The following is a 22,685-nucleotide window of genomic DNA, read 5'->3' as shown; positions in this document are numbered from 1 at the left end:
TACCTGGGCATCAGCTGCACCAACCACACTTCCTTCTCCTGATCTCTGCTTCCCTCTCCTCTCCAGCTCGACTCTAAGCTCCTTAGGGAAGGGCTTGTGTTGTCCATCTCTGTGTCCGTAACACCTGGTGTGAAGCCTGGCCTGCAGCAGGCCCCCTTGAGGGCTGTGTGTGCACGTGCCCGTGTGTCTATACAACAGATGCTAAAGTGAATACCAGCCCATGACACTAAGAGACAGGAGGACTCATATCCCAAAGGGAGTGCTACACAACTCTCAGCTCTTCACTCCCAGGCACACCAGGGGCGGGGAGGGATCAGAGGCATGTAGTGGGAAGTGAGTGCCCTCTGCAAAGGATGTGAGAAATCCTCCCATCACGTCTCATAACTGGACCAAAAGGACCACTCAGCCTGATGCGAAGAACTGACTCATTGGAAAAGACACTGATGCTGGGAAAGATTGAAGGCGGAGAAGAAGGGGATGACAGAGGATGAACTGGTTGGATGGCATCGCCGACACAATGGACATGAGTCTGAGTGCGCTCTGGGAGTTGGTGATGGACAGGGAGGCCTGGCGTGCTGCAGTCCATGGGGTCGCAAAGAGTCGGACACGACTGAGTGACTGAACTGAGTGACAGCCTGGGAAGTGTCCCTTAGACCTGTGTCTCTGAGTGGTCCTGGGGCAGCAGCACCATCAAGGGGGCGCAGATGCCTGGTGTGTTCCTGATGGGTGGGCTGGGGCAGGGGTGGGGGGGCGGAGCTGATGGGAGTGTCTGGGCCAAGACAGTTAGAAGGCTGCAGGTGGGGACTCTGAAGGCTGGGAGGGCAAAGCGTGCTGAATGTCTCCAGCAGGAGAAAGACAGTTGGTGTGGGGTCATTTTAGATCCTGTTTGGAAAAGCTGCTTGTAGGTCCCAATAGAGAAGCTAGAAGAATAACCAGAAAGCCAGGGGTGAAGAGAGTAATCATGAGTAAGGGGGCATGGTCCACATCAAGGGAAGCTTGGCAGGATGTCCCATGACCGGGGAAGTGATGGGGTGTCTCCAAATAACGCAAGGAAATGGCCACCAAGTTTAAGTTCATAGTTTAAGTTTAAGGAACTGTGATGTAGTTAATGGGACGTGTTCCTTCTCCAGATGACACTTCTTTTTTCCCTTGTTCTCCACCCCTGGGGTGCTTTGGAAAACCTGACTAGCCATCTGGCGAGGGGTCAGAGCAGAAACACGAGGAGCAGACAGAGAGAAGCCAACCACGCCCTTTTCCCACCCTGCAGACACCCTTCCCCAGGAGGCCCACACTGGAGAAGGAGAAAGCCACACATCCCATGGGAATCTAAGTTCTGACTTCTCGTTATATTGGATACTTAAATTATTGATGACAGGACTCATGTTACCTGAGAATAGCAAGAAGAGTCATGGAGTTAGCCCAAGTTTTCATCCAGAGTTGGAAAAAAAAAACCACTAAATCTCACTCAATAAACCGTAAAGGACAGCAGGCTCAGAAGTGCAGTTGCTTTGTGATGGTTTTTCTGTAACTTGAGCTTCTTCAGGAGAATGGTGACATTTGAGTGAATGTTGAAATGGCATCTAAGCTTCCCTTTCCAAAGCTCAGTGAGATTCTTTTTGGCAGCTGTGTGCTGGACAAGGGTTACCCGTGCAAGACCCTGAATTCCAGAATCTCCTCCAAGGCTTTCCACCTACCCTAGCCTCACCCCAGGTCCTCTGGAAGGATAAGATAAGCTCAGGTCACCAACCAATCTGGCTCCAAGCCCAACCCAAAGACCTGGAGGGATCTCTCTTGAGTTTAGGGTATGGTTCTAAAACCCGCAAGTTTCATTAGCTCTAGTGAATTTGTAAAGCTTCCCATCTGCAAAGTTCCCCTAATTCTCCAGAATAGCCCTGTGGCAACCCTGAGCCAGAACTAGTGATCCCCACTCACTGTTGGTGTTTCCTCGGAGGCTCCAAGTGACCCATTTGTCAAAAGAGGGTGGGTTAGCCGTTTGCAGTCCCAGCCCCCAGCAGCTCTTATAGCCTGCAGAGCACCAGACCAGGACTCCAGAGATTAGCAATTCTTGTTTCTAAGCCAGTGGGGGCCTCCGTGTGTCACAGAACTCCCCTCAACCAACAATTCCTCATTTGTCCTGTGATTCTTAATCAAGGCTGCACAACAGGATAACCTGTGGAGCTTTACAAAAAGATGTCCATTCTCAGAGCACGCCCCAGGGGCAAGGTTCAGTTGGTCATCGGGAGGCCCAGGTGTCACCTTCTTCAGAGTTCCATTGGTGACTCTCCCAGGCATTCCTGTTGAAGACTGTGGAATAAGATGACCCATCAGGCCCCTTCCAGCTTCAGTAACCTAGATCTTCTGGGGCAAGAGTTCAGAGGACAATTTTGAGAGTGTCAGTCTGAAGATATTTTATCAGACCCCAAACCAGTGCAGTTAAAACCATCCCTCATGGCTTCCCTGGCGGCTCAGAGGTTAAAGCGTCTGCCCAAAATGCGGGAGACCCGGGTTCAAGCCCTGTGTCGGGAAGATCCCCTGGAGAAGGAAATGGCACCCCACTCCAGCATTCTTGCCTGGAGAATCCCATGGACGGAGGAGCCTGGTGGGCTACAGTCCACGGGGTCGCAAAGAGTCAGACTCGACTGAGTGACTTGCTTTCGCTTTCATTTCCAAACTGCCAGTCAGTTCAGTCTTGTGTTTCCTTATCCCTCATCCCAGACACCGGAAAGACCCCAGGGGAGAGAAGAAAGGCAAAGTGACATGACCTGCAAGTGACTAAAGGCCCCAGATTCAGGCAGCACAGTGTGTGGTCATCAGGAAATGCAGGGTAAAATCTACATCAGACTTGGTAACCTTGGGAAAGTCTTGCAACTGCTGTGCCTAAGATTCTCGTCAGGGGCAAGTTAATGCTGGTAGAGTTCAGAGGGGTGCACAGCCTGTCATGCAGTGGGCACTCAGTCAGTGCTGGCGATTGTCGTGGCTTGTCATCATCATCATTCCCCAGAGGGCCACTTTGGCTGATGTCAGCAGATGCCAGGGAAATGCAAGGTACAGAAAATATATCCTTGCCTTGCTTGATGTACCCCTTTTCATAAGGAGCGGAGAAGTCTGTGGAGCTTACACTACTTTTATGAAACTGGCATTTTCAACTAGAACAGGCTTCCAGGGGTTTTTCTCTCCCCCATTACCTTGACACCCTGGCTTGGTCAGTGTTACTGCAACCTAAACTTGACAGCCACACATGCCACCGATTATCTTCCCAGGATATGAATGTTCACAAAAACAGCCTTTCAGAGAGAGGAAGCACAGGTCTGCACAAAGAGCCAACTTAACCATATCGAGAGCAGAGTAGGAAAGGAAAACCTTAAGGCTGTTGTTCACGTATTTTATACAGATTGTGAGACCATAGCAGAAGGCATTACAGGATGGTTGGCCCTGGGAATAGGAAGATGACAGCTTTCCCAGGAAGCAGTTACGTCTTGCCACGGGTCACCATTGCTCCAATATGTTCCTTATGAGACCTCCATGGAGGAAGAATGATTTTTCTGAGAGGTCACCAAACTTTGGAGTTACGGTGCTGTCAGCGTGCCCACTCCCTGATAATGGATTCATCTGGGTGCCCCAGAAAGCAGAACACCCTGGTAATAGTCCTGCAGGGTGGATTCCCTTGGTCTACTGGGCAAACAGAAAGTGCCAGTTGGTAGCTTTCTCCCCTCCGTGCAGAGGCCTCCGTCTTGTTTAACAGAACGCTCCTCATGCTTCTTGGTGGAGTGTTTCCCATCATGCCCTGTGCCCACATTGGCGCCTGACCATTGTGCCCGTGTCAGGCCATCCAAGGGCCCCGAGGAGCCAGCAGCAGTGGAAGAGCAGGTCCTCGGCCCCCCAGGACCAGCTCCCACGCCACGAAATGACCCTTTCTTTATGAAATCCCTGCTGAACCTGAAGGTTTCGCTGTGTGTTGGGAAAATTATGGCAACCCTTGAAACTGTACTTACAAGACATTTTAATCATGTCTGTGCGTGAAGAACTGTGAGCCTCTGTCTATTTAAAAATGAAAGGATATCATCTGCTCCTTTCAGGAGACTCTAAAGAGGAAAATTCACAACACCCGCCAATCCGAAGGATGTAACTATAACGAGTCACTTTAGGACAGTCTCGTAGTTTGGAAAATCATTTTGTTTCCCTTTAGTTGTTCAGAGAACATTTTTTTTTTCCCTAAGTAAGAAGTCTGTCAGTTCAGTTCAGTTCAGTTCAGTTCAGTCGCTCAGTCGTGTCCAACTCTTTGCGAGCCCATGAACTGCAGCACGCCAGGCCTCCCTGTCCATCACCAACTCCCAGAGTCCACCCAAACCCATGTCCATGGAGCCGGTGATGCCATCCAACCGTCTCACCCTCTGTCATCCCCTTCTACGGTCTCTTGCAATCGTCTACGATAGAGATGGCAGAGAGGGGTGAGCGGAAGGGCACCTCATACCAGCTGGTAGTGACAGTGGCCGTGTGGTGTCGATGATTCTGAGCCTGTACCCCGCTCGCTGGAAGTCTTCACCTGTGCTCAGTGAAATGGGCCTGGGACGAGAGGGCGGGGCAGGCACAGTGGGCACTGGGCGCTTTCTTTACCAGCCCCACATAAAGACACACTTGCACCAGGAGCAGCCTTGCTGGAACAGTTTCCTGGTGCTCAGCGGCTCCTTTTCTCTGGGCAGGATTTATACCACCAGTCCTATGACTGCGTCTGTGTTATGTTTGCCTCCATTCCGGACTTCAAAGAGTTCTACACGGAGTCCGACGTGAACAAGGAGGGTTTGGAATGCCTGCGGCTCCTGAACGAAATCATTGCCGACTTTGATGATGTAGGTACTTAAGAGTTACCCTTCAGCCTGGATGGGAGGGGACCTGGAGGTGGGGAACGGATACATGTGTGTATGTATATATATATATATATATACACATATATATATATGGTTGAGTCCCTTTGCTGTCCACCTGAAACTATCACAGCATTGTTAATCGGCTATACTCCAATACAAATGCATGCTAAGTCACTTCAGTCGTGTCTGACTGTTGGCGACCCTATGGACTATAGTCCTTAGGCTCCTGTGTCCATGGGATTCTCCAGGCAAGAATACTGGAGTGGGTTGCCATGCCTCCTCCAGGGGATCTTCCTGACCCAGGGGTTGAACCTGAGTCCCAATACAAAATAAAAAGTTAAAAAAAGAAAAAAAAGAGTTACCTTTGATGGGCAGAGGTGACCCCAGCCTCACACTCTGACAATCCTGTGGACTGGCACATTTGAAGTTAGTGCAGTATCATGGCATATCTGAAAACTCATCCTTTGGCAAAATTGCTGGCAATTGGCGTTAATCTTTTTGCTCTGTTTAGGTTACTGACTAATTTTGGTGAGGCAAACACAAACTGTTTGCAAAGTTGATGTGATTGCTAGGAACAACTACCAAAATCCATTCAATAAAATACCTTTCCAGTATGCCCATAAGTTTTCTTGAAAGGCCTGAACTCCAAGGAATATACTTCCCATATCTTTATACATAAAAAAGATAATGAGTATATTTATCATAGTGGATTATTGACATGTCTGTCTGTATAGACTCCAAGGTCTCTGTCAGATATCAACTTGAAATGTGCACGGATGGCCTACTTTATTATTGAAAAAGCAATATGAATGTGGTACAATATATTTTAGAAAGGACAAGTATATGTCTTAGATTTTGAAATAGATGTAATTTTTCAATTTTCTGCCTACCAAGGGAACAACGTGCTTTTGTTTTCCAGGAAGAACAAACAGACCCCTGATATGAAAGATACGGATGCTACACCATTTTTAATAATATCGTGCAAATATAGGAAAAATTGACATCGGTGAACATAGGTTCATCATGATTAATGGAACTTTGAAATACAGTGATGAATGATGTAATAGGAAGGTTTTAGGCTAACCATCTAAATGCCTTAGGGGACCTGTGTGTTTCTCTGCTACCACTGTTGTTGCCACGAGGTCGCCTCAAGACTTATGGTGAAGTAATGACAACTAGAGGCTGCCACTGTTATGCTGGGTCCCTAGAGGAAAATGGGGGCGTGCTTCCTCCAGCTGGTCCTCTGCAAAATAAATGTTCTCCAGCATTAGTGTCTTGCAGGTGTGATTGGCTCATAGAGATGTGATAATGAGATTTGCTCACCTATCCTAGATTCTCTAACATGAAACCGCCGCTGAAAGCAGGAGTACCGAGGAAGGTTCTGGAAGGTGTTCCCAGCCTTCTGTCCCTGCCATTGCCCTGCTGAGCAGATACAGAACCTTCCAGAGTTTCCTTCATTTGCTCTCTCCATCCGGTCTTTCTCTTTCCTACCGCTTATCTTATTTTTACCATTCTTCCATCCCACCCTAAGGCTTAGTATAGTGGATGGGGAGGAGCCCAGTAAGAAATTGATTATTGGTGCCAGAAGCTGAGACAAAAAAATAAATTAGGATAGGGCTAATAGGAGGAGCCATTTTAGATGTTTATTCCCTCTGTCCAAGTTTTCAGAGGGCAAAAGCCAGTCCCTGGCACCACGTGTGTTGTGTGCTGTGCTGTGCTAAGTTGCTTCAGTACGACTCTTTGTGACCCTATGGACGGTAATCCCCAGGCTCTGTCCATGGGATTCTCCAGGCAAGAATGAATTGCCATGCCCTTCTTCAGCCCCAGCCTATAATTAGTCATAAATTACCCTCACCATTCAGGGAAGACCTCACACTGAATCATTTTGTATTTAGGCGCTTCAAACACAGAGTGGGGAAATGTATTTGAAGAAAATTTGAAAATTTAATGAGGCAATTATCGCTCACATGATAGGCTATCCTGCTTTCTTCACTAGGAAATTCTGAAAAATAATTTGTGTTAACTAGAAGTATATTATTATACTGTATTTCCTTCCAAGGACATGTGCTTTGTGAAACTGATGAAGTGTGCTTTCCCCAAGATGCCCAGGGTCAAAGGGTGAATAAGTGGTGTCCTGCTCCCGTGACTGAGCACTAGAGTCTGAGAATGTCTCTTGAGTGCTGGGCCTTGGGTCGGCACCCCCCTGAGTAACTGTATGACTCTCATTGCTTCCCAGCTGCTATCCAAGCCGAAGTTCAGTGGTGTTGAAAAGATCAAGACCATCGGCAGCACGTACATGGCAGCGACGGGTCTGAGCGCGGTGCCCAGCCAGGAGCACGCCCAGGTACACACATGTGAGCAGCACCCAGCACACGTGAGCCTTGGCTCCGCCCACAGGTCATCCATGAGCCAAAACAGTCAAGCAGTGGCCCATACATTGTCCTTTAAGCACAATCGAAACCTCAGTGATTAAGGTCTCATGAGGAAAGAGGAGAATTCTGGAGGCTTCTGTGGGTGTGTTCACAGAACCCCTTTCTCTGGCAGACAAGGTAGAAAAAACAAGGTAGTTGCTTAACACCAGATAAATATACAAGAAAGGAGATTTCAGTTCAGTTCAGTCGCTCAGTCGTGTCCAACTCTTTGCAACCCCATGAATCGCAGCATGCCAGGCCTCCCTGTCCATCACCAACTCCCAGAGTTCACACAAACTCATGTGCATCAAGTCGGTGATGCAAGGTGACTCATTACAGGTGGCTCAGATGGTAAAGAATCTGCCTGCAGTGCAGGAGACCTGGGTTCAATCCCTGGGCCAGGATGCCCTGGAGAAGGGAAAGGCTACCCACTCCAGTATTCTTGCCTGGAGAATCCCATGGACAGAGGAGCCTGGTGGGCTACAGTGCATGGGGTTGGAAAGAGTTGGACACAACTGAACAAATTTCAGTTTTATTACAGGCAGGCTCCTGGGCTTTTCATTTAAAGCAATTTGCTCAAAAAACATGCTGACCACCTAGAAATTTGGTTGAAAAGGTGATTTAGCCAAAATTGAGTATCTTCACTCAACTAGGGTTTTTGAAGAGGGTTTTCTGTTGTATTTTGTTTCTTTGTGTGTGTGTAGATATGCTTTGTTAACTTGTGGGTCAATAACAAGACCTGTTTCCCCCAGGACAGTGGGCTCCCTGACGGGCACAAGCATATTTACATGGGGCAGACAGAGGTGGTGGGTACAGCACAGGGAAATGGAACTTACCAGAACATTGCTTGCTGGAGGCGGGTGGATTCCCCCAAAGAGAGGAAGAGCTCGGATGCCCCTCACGTGCTCAGCTTCCACCTCACCTCCACCTTCTAAGCTGCTACCCCTCTAACAAGAGAGGAACAGAGGGGCAGCAGCTTGCTCAGATAGGGCCCCCCAGGAACTTCAGGAGCGCTCTTCCCCCCCTAACGTTTGTGGGCAGAGAAGAGAACGTGAAACATCTGACTCAAGGTTAACATAGGTGTTTTTATCAAGTGGGCGGGGTAATGTATGTCCCACGTGCTTTTCTACTTAGGTGTTACTTCCACGTTATTATTTCATGGGTACAGATTACTTGGGCTTCCCAGGTGGTGCTAGTGGTAAAGAACCCACCTGCAATGCAGGAGACATAAGACACTGGTTCGATCCCTGGGTCCAGAAGATCCCCTGGAGGAGGGCATGGCAACCCACTCCAGTATTCCTGCCTGGAGAATCCCCATGGACAGAGGAGCCTGGCGGTCTACAGTCCATGGGGTCGCAAAGGGTCAGACACAACTGAAGCAATTTAGCATGCAGGCACAGATTACTTAAGTAATAAGAAAAAGTAACAAGCAATAAAAGGAATTTGGAAAAATCTGAAGCTCTGAGCAGTGCCCTCCCAAGCCATCTTGATGCCTGATGCCGAAGGAGAAATGGGCAACCCTGTTTATGGGGTGTTGTGTATGTTTAAGAATTGTGTTTTTATTGCCAGAACATTCAAGTGTTGAAGAACTATTGGAAAAATTGGGCAATAAAGGTATTAAAAATGTACAACATTGTTTTCCTTTTAAATATATTATTTATACCAAAAATAGAGCTAATTGTAGTTTTCCGTTCCCAGCTTTAATGGAAGAAAACTTACATTTTTTCAGCATCTTTAATGTTCTGGAAAAACTAACCATTAAAAAATAACATAAAATTGTGTAAATAGGGACATTTTCATGTGTTTTTCACCCTGCATTCAGATTAGAGCAGGTGCCCAAGAGTTTGATGCTATGAAAGATTGAGAGCAGGAGGAGAAGGGGGCGACAGAGAATGAAATGGTTGGATATCATCACTGACTCAATGGACATGAGTTTGAGCAAGCTCTGGGAGATTGTGAAGGACAGAGAAGCCTGGTGTGCTGCAGTCCATGGGGTGGCAAAGTCCGACATGAATGAGCGACTGAACAACTGGTCTTAAGTCGCATTCCCCAAAGTCCCAGCAGGGGGCGCTGTGCAGAGCAATTCAGTTCAGTTCAGTCGCTCTGCTGCTGCTGCCAAGTCGCTTCAGCCATGTCCGACTCTGTGCGGGCCCCATAGACGCCAGTCCACCAGGCTCCGCCATCCCTGGGATTCTCCAGGCAAGAACACTGGAGTGGGTTACCATTTCCTTCTCCAATGCATTAAAGTGAAAAGTGAAAGTGAAGTCGCTCAGTGGTGCCCGATTCTTAGCGACCCCATGGACTGCAGCCTACCAGGCTCCTTCGTCCATGGGATTTTCCAGGCAAGAGGACTGGAGTGGGGTGCCATTGCCTTCTCCGGTTCAGTCGCTCAGTCGTGTCCAATTCTGCGACTCCATGGACTACAGCACACTAGGCTTCCCTGTCCATCACCAACTCCTGGAGTTTACTCAAACTCATGTCCGTTAAGTCCGTGATGACATCCAGCCATCTCATCCTCTGTCGTCCCCTTCTCCTGCCTTCAATCTTTCCCAGCATCGGGGTCTTTTCAAATGAGTCGGTTTTTCACATCAGGGGGCCAAAGTCCTGGAGTTTCAGCTTCAGCATCAGTCCTTCCAATGAATATTCAGCACTGATTTCCTTTAGGACTGAATGGTTTGATCTCCTTGCTGTCCTAGGGACTCACAAGAGTCTTCTCGAACACCACAGTTCAAAAGCATAAATTCATTGGCACTCAGCTTTCTTTATAGTCCAGTTCTCACATCCATACATGACCACTGAAAAAACCATAGCTTTGACTAGACGGGCCTTTGTCAGCAACGTAATGTCTCTGCTTTTTAATATGCTGTCTAGGTTGACAATAACTTTTCCTCCAAAGAGCAATCATCTTTTAATTTCATGGCTGCACTCACCATCTGTGATTTTGAAGCCCCCTGAAATATAGCCTCTCACTGTTTCCATTGTTTCCCATCTATTTGCCATGAAATGATGGGACCAGATGCCATGACCTTAGTCTTCTGAATGTTGAGTTTTAGGCCAGCTTTTTCACTCTCCTCTTTCACTTTGATCAGGAGGCTCTTCAGTTCCTCTTCACTTTCTGCAATTACTCACATCCATTCGGTGCATGATGTGGCGCGTGTCCCTGTGCTTCCCAGAACTCACTTCCTCACGCCATTTTACAAACCTGCTCCTCCCAGTGCCAACACTCCCCTTTTATCATCCTATTATTTTGGAGCACTTATTCAATGCCGCTTGAGTCTTGGAAGTGCCCCACCCCTGGCCCCTTTTACAGCTGGAGAAACTGAGGCACAGCAGTGCAGTGACTTGCCGGTGGAGAGAACTAGCAGCCAGAGAGCAGGGCTGCAGACCCCAGCACTCTGGGTGCAGGCCTCCCCTCCATCTGCCCACAGGCCTCATGCTACTTCACCCCAGCCTCTTCCTCCCCAGCCCCTCACTGTGTTGGCGTCTGAACCCACCAGTTTGCATCCACACCATTCACCCAAGCACTCCTTCAAAGGGTGCCCAATCCCTTCTGTCCTTGGCACCCGTGACCACAAAACCTGCCTCCTCAGCTGCATCCTGACTCTCGAGTAATACCTTCATGGTGGATTGGAAAGAGGGTGGCTTTCAACTGAGGCTGCTCCTTGCTTACCGTGATATCTACACTTTCACACGTGCATGTCCCTTGATGCACAGCGGAGATCCTATTCATTTCCTAAGACTGTGGGGAAGACCTCATTATTATGAAAAATGCTCCACAGGCATAACTTTTCCACAGGTAATAAAAATGCTAATAAAAATAATAATACAGTTGTGGCTTACACACTGTTGGACAGATAAAAGGGTTTTGGAACATAAATGAAATGTTGTCATGTCCATGCAGGGATTTTTTTTTTTCTCAATATGAGCTAGTTTTATTTAGAATATTTAATTAGAATCTTGGTAAGATTATCCTAGAAATATTTTGAAATTAGTGAAAATCTAAAAGGAAAGTCACTATGTTTGACTGGGGGGGAGCAAAATGCTTGACAAATAAGATGCACAGGGGGATGTAGTCAGGATGGTAAAGTTTATTTGTCTGACAGAAGTATTGCTACCTTAGCTTTTTTTGTTTCCATTTGCACTGAGCACCTTTTTCTATGCCTTCACTTTCAGTCTGAGTGTGTCTTTAGATTTGAAGTGAGTCTCTTGTAGGCAGAATATATATGAATTATTTTTTGTAATCCATCAACCACTCTATGTCTTTTGATTGGAGCATTTAGTCCATTTATGTTTAGAATAAATGGAGACTGAGGACTCTGGAGTCAAATTGCCTGGCTGCAAAGCCTGGTTATTTTCCTCCCCACTTTTCCCTCTTCTATATGCATAATTGAGATACAGACAGTTGCTCCTTCATGGGAGTCATTATGAGCATTAAGTACATGGGTACATGTGCTCAGCCGCTCAGTCATGTCCAGCTCTTTGCGACTGAAGCCCACCAGGCTCCTCTGTTCATGGAATTCTCCAGGCAAGAATGCTAGAGTTGGGTTGCCATTTCCTGCTCCACACACATACATGCACTGTTGCTATTAATCTGAAATTTCCAGCAGCCAGCACAAGTGGCATACTTTAGTGTTCATAAAGTGAGATTAAATCACTCATTCATTAAGATATTTAAAGCCAGGCCATGTCAGGCTGCATTTGGACACTCCACTGGGTGCCTGATCCAAGCTAACAAACAGGCCCTCACGTGAGGATGGGTGTGCAGTGAGCAGTGTGCTTGGTAACATCCCCCTGGAAAATGGTTTAACGTTGACAGCAGGAGAGGGGCATGTCTGCTAGAAGATATCTTAATGCACATTTTTAAATCTTTTTATTTTTTAATTTCTCAATTTTTTTCTTCTTTTACCTTTTTTTTTCTTCTTAATGAACATTTGAATCAAATACATTCTCTGGTAGGGTGAGATCGGGTGGAGAACATTGCATCCAGTTTAATCCAAGTTCACTGGACACAGATGACCCAGCAATCAGGCTGTTTTTTCATAAATATTATTTCATGCCTGAGTTTTGGTAAATACTGGGAAGCTATGAATTCCAGTTTTGTTCTCAGGCTCCTGAATCTCAGTGTTCTGAGCCCTCACTGTATTGAGGGCCAGTCTCCACACTGGGATCATCAACTCAACTGCTTGGACTGACTGTCCTTCAGAAAATTGTGAGGTCTGATCCGTTCTCCTGGGAGCCCCAGGGAGAAGAACCAAGTGCTCCTTAGCAGTTCTAAATCTTCAGAATCAGACGAACATCACCACAGCTGGAACTCGGTGGAAGTTTCATGGCGGGAAGAAGGCAAGGCGGGCAGAGAAGAGAAGCCGGGAGTCGAGGCTCATGTTACTGTCACCTCGGTGGATACCGGTCATTTGGGTTATACAATAACCTCAATAAACATGCATTTACTTTATGCCGTGTTCCCTGCAGGTGAAACCTGCAAAGCAAACAGCTTGTCAAATGTGTTCCAGGAAACTGAATGAGCGCTCTCGCTATGTAGCCGGAAGTCGGTTAAATATTTGGAGACGGGAGAAGTTATCTGGATCATGGGAGAAAGAGCTGCTTCTCAGACTGTCATCAAACATTTATCAAAAGCTCAGTGATAAGGACCTTGTGAAACGAACTGAGCTCTTCTAGAGACTGAGCATAATTTTCTCTACGGTTTACTACACCCAATTGAGATATTGATGTTGGATTTAAAGCCTGCTCCTAGAACACAGTCTCTTCATTTTTCACTGACGTCACGTCAAACCCACAGTTTAAGCCTACTGCTGGGAAACAGATTGGGTGGTAATTTATCAGGGAGTGAAGCTTGTTTGCTGCACCTTGATTTTGTAAAAAGCAAACCATTTCTCCCGAGGCCAATCTGTTCTCCTTACCAGGACAGTTATAATTTTTATTGCACAGGATCCTGTCTGTTGATTGAACATGTTCTGCTTCCCATCAAGGAGCAAGATGTTTGCCAGCCAACTGCATAAACCTCCAAATCAAGACTTGCCCCTAAGTCATGAGATGAAAGATAGTATCTAGCTCTAATGGAAAAGTGTAGCTGTTCTTAAGTAATGACTGCATTTCCACCAAAGTTAGCTGACAATCTGCTTTGTGGTTCTAATTTTTTTAATAGTTTTATTTGCTCCCACAATTCTGAGTTGTGGATTTATGGCGATGGTAGTATTTCATTGTCTTTTTCTGGAATGATACAACTCACCCAAGGAAAGGAAGAAATCTCTCTCTCTGGGCCAGAAGTTTCAGTCCTCATTCATATATATATATTCAGTTCAGTTCACTCGCTCAGTCGTGTCCAACTCTTTGCAACCCCATGGACTGCAGCACGCCAGGCCTCCCTGTCCATCACTAACTCCCAGAGTTTGCTCAAACTCATGTCCATTGAGTCAGTGATGCCATCCAACCATCTCATCCTCTGTTGTCCCCTTCTCCTCCTGCCTTCTATCTTTCCCAGCATCAGGGTCTTTTCCAGTGAATTAGTTCTTTGCATCAGATGAATGATTGAAGCTTCAACATCAGTCCTACCAATGAATATTCAGAACTAATTTCCTTTAGAATTGATCTCCTTGCTGTCCAAGAGACTCTTAAGAGTCTTCTCCAACACCACAGTTCAAAGACATCAATTTCTTGGTGCTCAACTTTCTCTATGGTCCAACTCTCACATCCATACATGACTACTGGAAAAACCATAGCTTTGACTATATGGACATTTGTCAGCAAAGTAATGTCTGATTTTTAATATGCTGTCTAGGTTGGTCATAGCTTTTCTTCCAAAGAGAAAGCGTCTTTTAATTTTATGGCTATATATGTGTTTTTAAAGAATACTTATTTACTTATTTATTTATTTGGCTGCATCCGACCAACATCCACTGGATCATTGAAAAAGCAAGAGAGGTCCAGAAAAACATCTATTTCTGCTTTATTGACTATGCCAAAGCCTTTGACTGCGTGGATCACAATAAACTGTGGAAAATTCTGAAAGAAATGGGAATACTAGACCACCTGACCTGCCTCTTGAGAAATCTGTATGCAGGTCAGGAAGCAACAGTTAGAACTGGACATGGAACAAGAGACTGGTTCCAAATAGGAAAAGGAGTACATCAAGGCTGTATATTGTCACCCTGCTTATTTAACTTATATGCAGAGTACATTATGAGAAATGCTGGACTGGAAGAAACACAAGCTGGAATCAAGATTGCCAGGAGAAATATCAATAACCTCGGATATGCAGATGACACCACCCTTATGGCAGAAAGTGAAGAGGAACTAAAAAGCCTCTTGATGAAAGTGAAAGAGAAGAGAGAAAAAGTTGGCTTAAAGCTCAACATTCAGAAAACTAAGATCATGGCATCTGGTCCCATCACTCCATGTCAGATAGATGGGGAAACATTGGAAACGGTGGCTGACTTTATTTTTCTGGGCTCCAAAATCACTGCAGATGGTGATTGCACCTATGAAATTAAAAGACGCTTACTTCTTGGAAGGAAAGTTATGACCAACCTAGATAGCATATTGAAAAGCAGAGACATTACTTTGCCAACAAAGGTCCGTCTAGTCAACGCTATGGTTTTTCCAGTGGTCATGTATGGATGTGAAAGTTGGACTATAAAGAAAGCTGAGCACAGAAGAATTGATGCTTTTGAACTGTGATATTGGAGACTCTTGGGAGTCCCTGGGACAGCAAGGAGTTCCAACCAGTCCACCCTAAAAGAGATCAGTCCTGGGGGTTCATTGGAAAGACTGATGTTGAAGCTGAAACTCCAATATTTTGGCCACCTGATGAGAAGAACTGACTCTTTGGAAAAGACCCTGATGCTGGGAAAGATTGGGGGCAGGACGAGAAGGGGATGACAGAGGATGAGATGGTTGGATGGCATCACTGATTCGATGGACATGGGTTTGGGTGGACTCCGGGAGTTGGTGATGGACAGGGAGGCCTGGCGTGCTGCGGTTCATGGGGTCGCAAAGAGTCGGACACGACTGAGTGACTTAACTGGACTGATCCAGTCATAGTCGTGGCACTTAGCATCTCGTCAGTTCATGTGAGATCTTTCACTGCAGCGCACTAGTTGTGGCGCACAGGCTGCAAAGCACAGGCTTAGTTGCTCTGGAACATGTGAGATCTTCGTTCCCTGACCAGGAGTCAAACCCATGCTCCCTGCAGTGCAAGGCAGATTCTTAACAGAATCTGGACCACCAGGGAAGTTCCTCTGTGTTATTTAGTGCAGTGGTCTTATTGTTGTTTAGCCACTCAATTGTGTCCAAATCTTTTGCAACCCCATGTACTGTAGCCCACCAGACTCCTCTGTCCATGGGATTCCTCAGGCAAGAATACTGGAGTAGGTTGCCATTTCCTTCTCCAGGGAATCTTCCTGACCCAGGGATCGAACCCATGTCTCTTGCATTGCAGGTGGATTCCTTATTAGCCACTGGGTCTTAGCTGGGAGCAATTTCATTCTCCAGGGCACATTTAGCAATGTGTGAAGACATTTTTGGTTGTCACACTGGAAGGAGAGATGTGACTGATATCCAGAGGATACCGATTGACTGGTTTGATTTCCTTGCTGTCCAAGGGACTCTCAAGAGTCTTCTCCAGCACCGCAGTTCAAAAGCATCGATTCCTCGGTGCTCAGCTTTCTTTAAGATCCAAAGGACGCTGTTCAACCTCCTGAAGCATGCAGGATGCCCCCCAGCAGAGAATAATCCACCCAAGTGTCAGCTGTGCCCGAGCTGAGAGATTTGCTTTAGTGCTATCCCCCTTATGGGTTCCTCTGATCACCTTCTTGTCTCGTTCCTCTTCCCCTTAGCTGGTACCTTGGTTTTCTCCATCTTCCTGTCATCTTGAATAGGCAGGTTCTGTCCGTTTTCCTTCTCACTCATTCCCACTGAAACCATCATATTTGGTTTTATCTTTACTCCCGCTGAGTCCTCAGCGCCCCCCACCCCCGCTGAGTCCTCACCTCCCCTCCTCCCGCTGAGTCCTCACTCCATCCTCCCGCTGAGTCCTCAGCCACGCCCCCCACTGAGTCCTCATCCCATCCTCGCACTGAGTCCTCACCCTCCCCTCCCACTGAGTCCTCACACCCTCCTCCCACTGAGTTCTCAGCCACGCCCCCCAGAGTCCTCAGCCACGCCCCCCGCTGAGTCCTCACCCCCCCATCCTCCCACTGAATCCTCACCCTCCCCTCCTGCTGAGTCCTCACTCCATCCTCCCGCTGAGTCCTCAACCACGCCCCCCGCTGAGTCCTCACCTCGTCCTCCCTCTGAGTCCTCACCCTCCCCTCCCTCTGAGTTCTCACCCCCCTCCAGTTGAGTCCTCACCTGCCTGCCGCTGAGTCCTAATCTCTCCTCCTGATGAGTCCTCAGCGACACCTGCTGAGTTCTCACCTCCCCTCCTCCCTCTGAGTCCTCACGCCATCCTCCCACTGAGTTCTCACCCTCCCCTCCCTCTGAGTCCTCACCCCCTCCTCCTACTGAGTCCTCACCCTGTCCTCCGTCCGAGTCCTCACTGTCCCTTCCTGCTGAGTCCTCACTGTCCCCTCCGGCTGAGTCCTCACCCCCTTCTCCCACTGTGTCCTCACCCCCTCCTCCCGCTGCATCCTCACCCCGCCTGCTGAGTCCTCACCCTCCCCGCCCGCTGAGTCCTCACCCCGCCTGCCCTGTCTGTTCTCTTCCAGGAGCCCGAGAGGCAGTACATGCACATTGGCACCATGGTGGAGTTTGCGTTTGCCCTGGTGGGGAAGCTGGACGCCATCAACAAGCACTCCTTCAATGACTTCAAGTTACGAGTAGGTACGTTGTGCGGATCTGGGGTGGGTTGTGGGGACGGCCTGGCATCTGGAGCAAGGTCGACAGCCCTTGCAATGTTGGAGCAGCACAATGACAAATGTATGGTTAGAGTAGCAGGACTGGGTGGCAGATGGATGCTCGGGATGGCTGTGAGCTCAGGAGGCACTTCTGTGCAAATTCGGGGAGAAGAATGGGCTTCCCTGGTGGCTCAGTAGTAAAGCATCTGCCTGCAGTGCAGGAGCTGCAGGAGACTTGGGTTTGATCCCTGGCCTGGGAAGATCCCTGGAGGAGGGCATGGCAACCCACACCAGTATTCTTGCCTGGAGAATTCCATGGACAGAGGAACCTGGTAGGCTACAGTCCATAGGGTCACAAAGTCTAACACAACTGTAACAACTTATTACCCACGCAGGGGGAAAAAATACCCGCTTTGGTTGCATCCAGGCTGCAAGCACTTAGTTTCAGAAGTGGACGGTGAGCCAGACTTGAGTCTGTCAGCCAGGGTCATTTCTGCGGGTCACAGGGGGCATAGGCTTCAACCATCCAAGGACTAGGTACAAGTGGCTAACTGTAAGCCCCTCCATCGTTTTATGCTGCTGGGACCCGGTACAGCTATATAGGATGCATCCAGACTTCAGAGATGTAAAAGTGGTTTTAAAATATTTAAGAATCCACGCTTCCACTGCAGGGAGCATGGATTTAATCCCTAGTCAAGGAACTAAGATCCCACATGCCTGGCAGTGAGGTTAAAAAAAAAAAAAAAAAAGACTCTAGGAATTGTCAGAACAGTCCCACACTCCTGGAGTCGAAAGTTCCAATATTTGAAACTATTTTCTTTCTTTGCTATCCATACGTTCTGAATTTTAAAACCCAGAAATGTCTCTTGAGAAAACAGCGTTCTCTTCATGGCTTGTATGTCTTATTGTCAGCATCTGGACACATTTTTATTTAGATTGTCCCACTTGTGTGCCCAATGGACCTTTACCTGGCTTCACCTGTACAAAGGCAAGAAGGGCCAGGTGGGCAGGACACTGCCCCCATCAAACATGGAGGTGGTCCCTTCACCTGGAGCTTCTTTATTAAGTCAACAGCTTGGAAAATGGGTTCCTCAATTTTCCATAGTAGCCTCCTTAAAAAATCAATTGCATGGTGGAATGACCTCTCTATTGTCAAATAGTTGTGTTTTTTTTTTTGAAGTATAATTGATTTACAATGTTTTGTTCATTTCTGCTATATACAAAGTGCTTCAGCTATACATACATATATATATATATTCTTTTTTATATTCTTTTCTTATGGTGGTTTTCGTATCTGATATTATGGTTTATCATAGGATATTGAATATAGTTATCTGGGGTACAGAGTAGGAGCTTGTTATTTATCCGTTCTGTATATAAAAGCTTACATCTACTAACCCCAACCCCCCCACCCCACCTATTGTCAAGTATGTATGGACCAAAATATTGCCCTTCACTGCAGGGGGAATGAGACAGCTCTTTGCTAGTCACATCCATTATATCAGAAGCCTCGGGCTCTTGGTCTGGACCATAACCCTGTTTTCCAAATTAATGTTGAGCAAATCAGTGGGCTTCCTTCAATAGGTAGTTATTGAATGCTTACTTCACACTGATTATTGAGTAACTATTAATAGCCATACTCTCACCTCCACACACCAGCTCTTCTGGATTTCTGCCGAAGCCTGAGAATGCTTCCCCAAACCCTCAGCCTCTCCCAAGGGCAGGCTCCCTGCTCCACCTCCGGGCATCACGCCATCCAGTGGCAGTTTATGGTGGGAACACAGAAGGCTCACATTGGCCCCTGCAAAATGTTGATACACGTGAAAAGGAAAGTGTTAGTTGTTCCATTGTGTCTGACTCTGCAATTCAGGCTCCTCTGTCTGTGGGATTCTCCAGGCAAGAATCCTGGAGTGGGTTGCCATTGCCTTCTCCAGGGAATCTTCCCAACCCAGGGATCGAACCTGTGTTCCTGCATTGCTGGCAGATTCTTTGCTGTCTGAGCCACCAGGGAAGCTATAGTAAGAGCCAGATTTGCTCCTAATGTCCTTTTCTGCACGTCAAGCTGTAGGATCAGTGAGTGGGAACCATAGCCCCAGCAAACCCCTGCCCTTCAGCAGAGATCTCTCTCCTGCCAGTAATATGGGCCCAGGCTCTCCCTACCCCCCAGCACACAGCCCCGGTCCCCCAGCCACTGACCAAGAGGAATCAGAGCAGACAGAAGGGAAACTGAGGGCAGCGGGGCTTGGATCACCGGCCGGCAGCTGGAATAAGTTATTTTTGGGGGTGCCCGATGCAGAGATGTGAGCTTTACTGAGTTACTCCACAGGAATGGAGAATTCTCTCTCGGCCCTGCAGACCTTCAGGGATTCTGTGGGACAGTGTCACTGTGGTCTTTCCTGCCTCCCTTCCACTGCAAAGAGGAGGTGTTGCCCTCCAATCTCTAGCACTCTGTGTACACGAAGCAGTTCAGGAGTGGGAACTGAAATCTCTCAGAAATACCCTCATTAACCCATACAATTTGACTCCCGTGGTAGGGCTGGGAGGCAAGGAGCCAGGAGAAAAAGCAGGAGGGGAAAATCAACCAATCTCAACACCTCTGTTTCTATTTCTGTGGCCCACGTCCCCACTGCGCCCGTAACAACTGTGGGTCTGCGTGTTTGAAGTGAGTTCTGGGATCAAGGAACCGTCCTACCCACTACACTGGGTTGGGGGCTTGGGGGGAGCCCAGCCTCGCCCTCATGAGGGACGTTGGCCAGACTGTGAAGCCTTGGTTCCTGACAGCAGTGCCCTGTCCGTATCCATCCAGGGTCAGAGCACACCCTGACCTCTGGCATGCACCTGTGATGACCATGGTTTTACAGTTGCCATTACAAAGAGGGGGCGGTCAGAGCCCCCATCCCCTTCCTTGCTGGTGGTGCTGACTGTCTTGGAGAGGAACCTGGGCATAGTGCCCATGGAGACGAGGAATCCAAGAACCCCTTCGTGCCTTGGCAACCACTCAGCCAGGGCCCTCAGGAGAGGTGACTCATGAATTTCTCCAGGGACCTTTGGTTCAATTTCCTTGGAGGATGGCAGTTTGTGAGGAGGCTTGATGCCCCAGAGGTTGGGTTTCCCCACTCTGAGGGATGCAGCTATGTGAAAGAAAGTGAAAGAGTCGCTGAGTTGTGTCTGACTCCTTGCGACCCCATGGACTGTAGCCCACCAGGCTCCTCTGTCCATGGGATTCTCCAGGCAAGAATACTGGAGTGGGTTGCCATTCCCTTCTCCAGGGGATCTTCCTGACCCAGGGATCGAACCCAGGTCTCCTACATCACAGGTAGATTCTTTACTGTCTGAGCCACCAGGTAGCCAGCTTCCAGAGACCAAAACTCAAACAGCAAAACCCAGTAGGCCTCCCAAAGCTTGTCTGAAGGTCGCAGGCCGGTGTCTCTCCTGCCCACAGAGGGATGGTCTCCGTCTGCCCTGGGTCCTCCCTCTATCTTCTTTAAATTTTAAAAAATTTAAATTTTAAATTTTAAATTAACATATTTAAAATTTCCTCTAATGTTTTGTTGAAACCACCACCCTTTCCTTGACACATGCGTTGTGCTTTCTAGCAGTGGTGTGCTATTGTGTGAGCTTGACATGTACAAACCTCTAATCCTTCTTGTCTTTACCCAGTTATGTATTTTTTTTTAAGTGCCAGTCATTTTCTCGTGTGAAAAATTTTCCCCCAATTTGAATTCCATCAAAATCCCTATATTACATATATCAAGATTTGCTGGGTTTTTCTTTTTTTTTAACGCTACCATGGGGACTCCCTCCTTCACTTTGGTGCAAGCTGGGGGAGTCAGTTGGGAATCAAGATCACAAATATGCTGGGACTTCCCTGGTGGTCCAGTGGTTAAGACTTCACCTTCCAATGCAGGGGACAAGGGTTCGATCCCTGGTCGGGGAGCTAAAATGCCCCACTCTATGCAGAGGGGCCAAGAGGTTAAAAAGAAAAGAAGGCACAAACGTGTTCCTCTGGAACTTAGTGAGCTTGCACGTGGGGTGTGTCAGTGAAAGCGGGCCCCCCGAGCGGGGGAAGAAACGTGTGCACAACAGGCTCGTAGCAGAGAGAGGAGAGCAGGGCGAACGCAGAGCCACGAGCCCACTGCCCAGCTCTGTGCTCCGCCTGCACCTTCTGCCTCCTCCACCGAAGATGGAGGCGGTGACAAGAGGACACACCTCCAGGGCTGGTGTGAGGGTTAGAGGTTCGTACACGTCCAGCTCACAAAACAGCGCCCCACAGCTAGAAAGGACCACGCACGTGTCAAGGGGAGGGTGGTGGTTTCAGCGAAATGTTAGAGGGAATTTTAAATATGTTAATTTAAATTTTAAATATTAAAAAATTTAAAATATTTCAATATGCATTTCAGAAGTAGGTGGGATCACTTGAGAGAGGAGGATCTATGTATATACACGACCATGTGTAAAATAGATAGCTGGTGGGAAGCTGCTCTGCAACACAGGGAGCTCAGCTCAGTGCTCTGTGAGGACCTAGAGGGCTGGGATCGGGGGATGCGGGGGGATGCATGTATATACAGAGCTGATTCATTTGCTGTTCAGCAGAAACCAACACAACGTTGGAAAGCAAGTATAAGTAAATAAGAAGTGTTAGTTACTCAGTAATGCCTGACTCTTGCGACCCCACGGACTGCAGCCAACCAGGCTCCTGTGTCCGTGAGATTTTCAGGCAGGCATACTGGAGTGGGTTGCCATTTATACCCCAATTTTAAAAGTGATTAACTACAAAACTATTGGAAAGTGACATAATGATTATCTCTTGATTATATGGCAAAATAGAAAAGCAGTTATAATGTTTAGTTTTGTAAAGTATACCAGTTTTACGCCATCGTGGAATAGCGACAGACATCTGAGCATGAATCAAGGTGGAGGAGAGGAAGGAAGAGAAACATTTTAATGTTTTTGAGATGGTGAAGTTAGAGGAACGATTTCGCTTTGTTTTGGCAGTTATTTTTGCTTTGTTTTGAGTTGGGCTAATGTTCGCTTGATAATGATGGTTCAAGAAAAGTCTTGTAAAACCTTTCTGTTTGAGACTGTTGCCTGCACTGTTGAGTTCATGGTTTGAATCCCGTTAACCTGATTCTGGTGTGTCCCAGGTATTAACCATGGCCCTGTCATAGCTGGTGTGATTGGAGCTCAGAAGCCGCAGTATGACATCTGGGGCAACACCGTCAATGTTGCCAGCAGGATGGACAGCACCGGAGTCCTGGACAAAATCCAGGTAATTCAGTGGGCTCTGTGGCCATCCACCATGTCTGTCCTCTGGGGAACCGTGAATAAGCGTATAATAAGGACAACATTAAAACAAAGGAAAGAGAGTCAACACTGTCATTTGCTCAAACTTTTTACTGAGGAAATATTAATTGGTTTCTGCATTTACTGTGAACAGTAAAACATTATGTCAAAGTGTGAAGGATATAGCATTTGTGAAAGTAGGTGGTCAGAGCGACCCACGTGGCAGTATACCCCCCGTAATGGGAGGGGCAGCGGGGCGCCCTCCCTGCTGGGGC

General features: G+C 47.5%; 1 protein-coding gene across 1 annotated transcript in view; it reads left to right on the top strand.

The window, feature by feature from the left end:
* The window catches only part of ADCY2 (adenylate cyclase 2), a 463,502-nt gene that overhangs the window by 436,377 nt on the left and 4,440 nt on the right, over nucleotides 1–22,685 (top strand). The window contains exons 21-24 of the mRNA XM_069556147.1: nucleotides 4,701–4,847; nucleotides 7,102–7,209; nucleotides 16,999–17,113; nucleotides 22,272–22,396. Of these exons, the coding sequence (XP_069412248.1) occupies nucleotides 4,701–4,847; nucleotides 7,102–7,209; nucleotides 16,999–17,113; nucleotides 22,272–22,396 (495 nt within the window). The remainder of the gene's footprint in view (nucleotides 1–4,700; nucleotides 4,848–7,101; nucleotides 7,210–16,998; nucleotides 17,114–22,271; nucleotides 22,397–22,685) is intronic.

Source organism: Ovis canadensis, chromosome 16, assembly GCF_042477335.2.
Source record: "Ovis canadensis isolate MfBH-ARS-UI-01 breed Bighorn chromosome 16, ARS-UI_OviCan_v2, whole genome shotgun sequence".
Lineage (NCBI taxonomy): Eukaryota > Metazoa > Chordata > Mammalia > Artiodactyla > Bovidae > Ovis > Ovis canadensis.
This window is presented reverse-complemented; position numbering and strand designations above follow the sequence as displayed.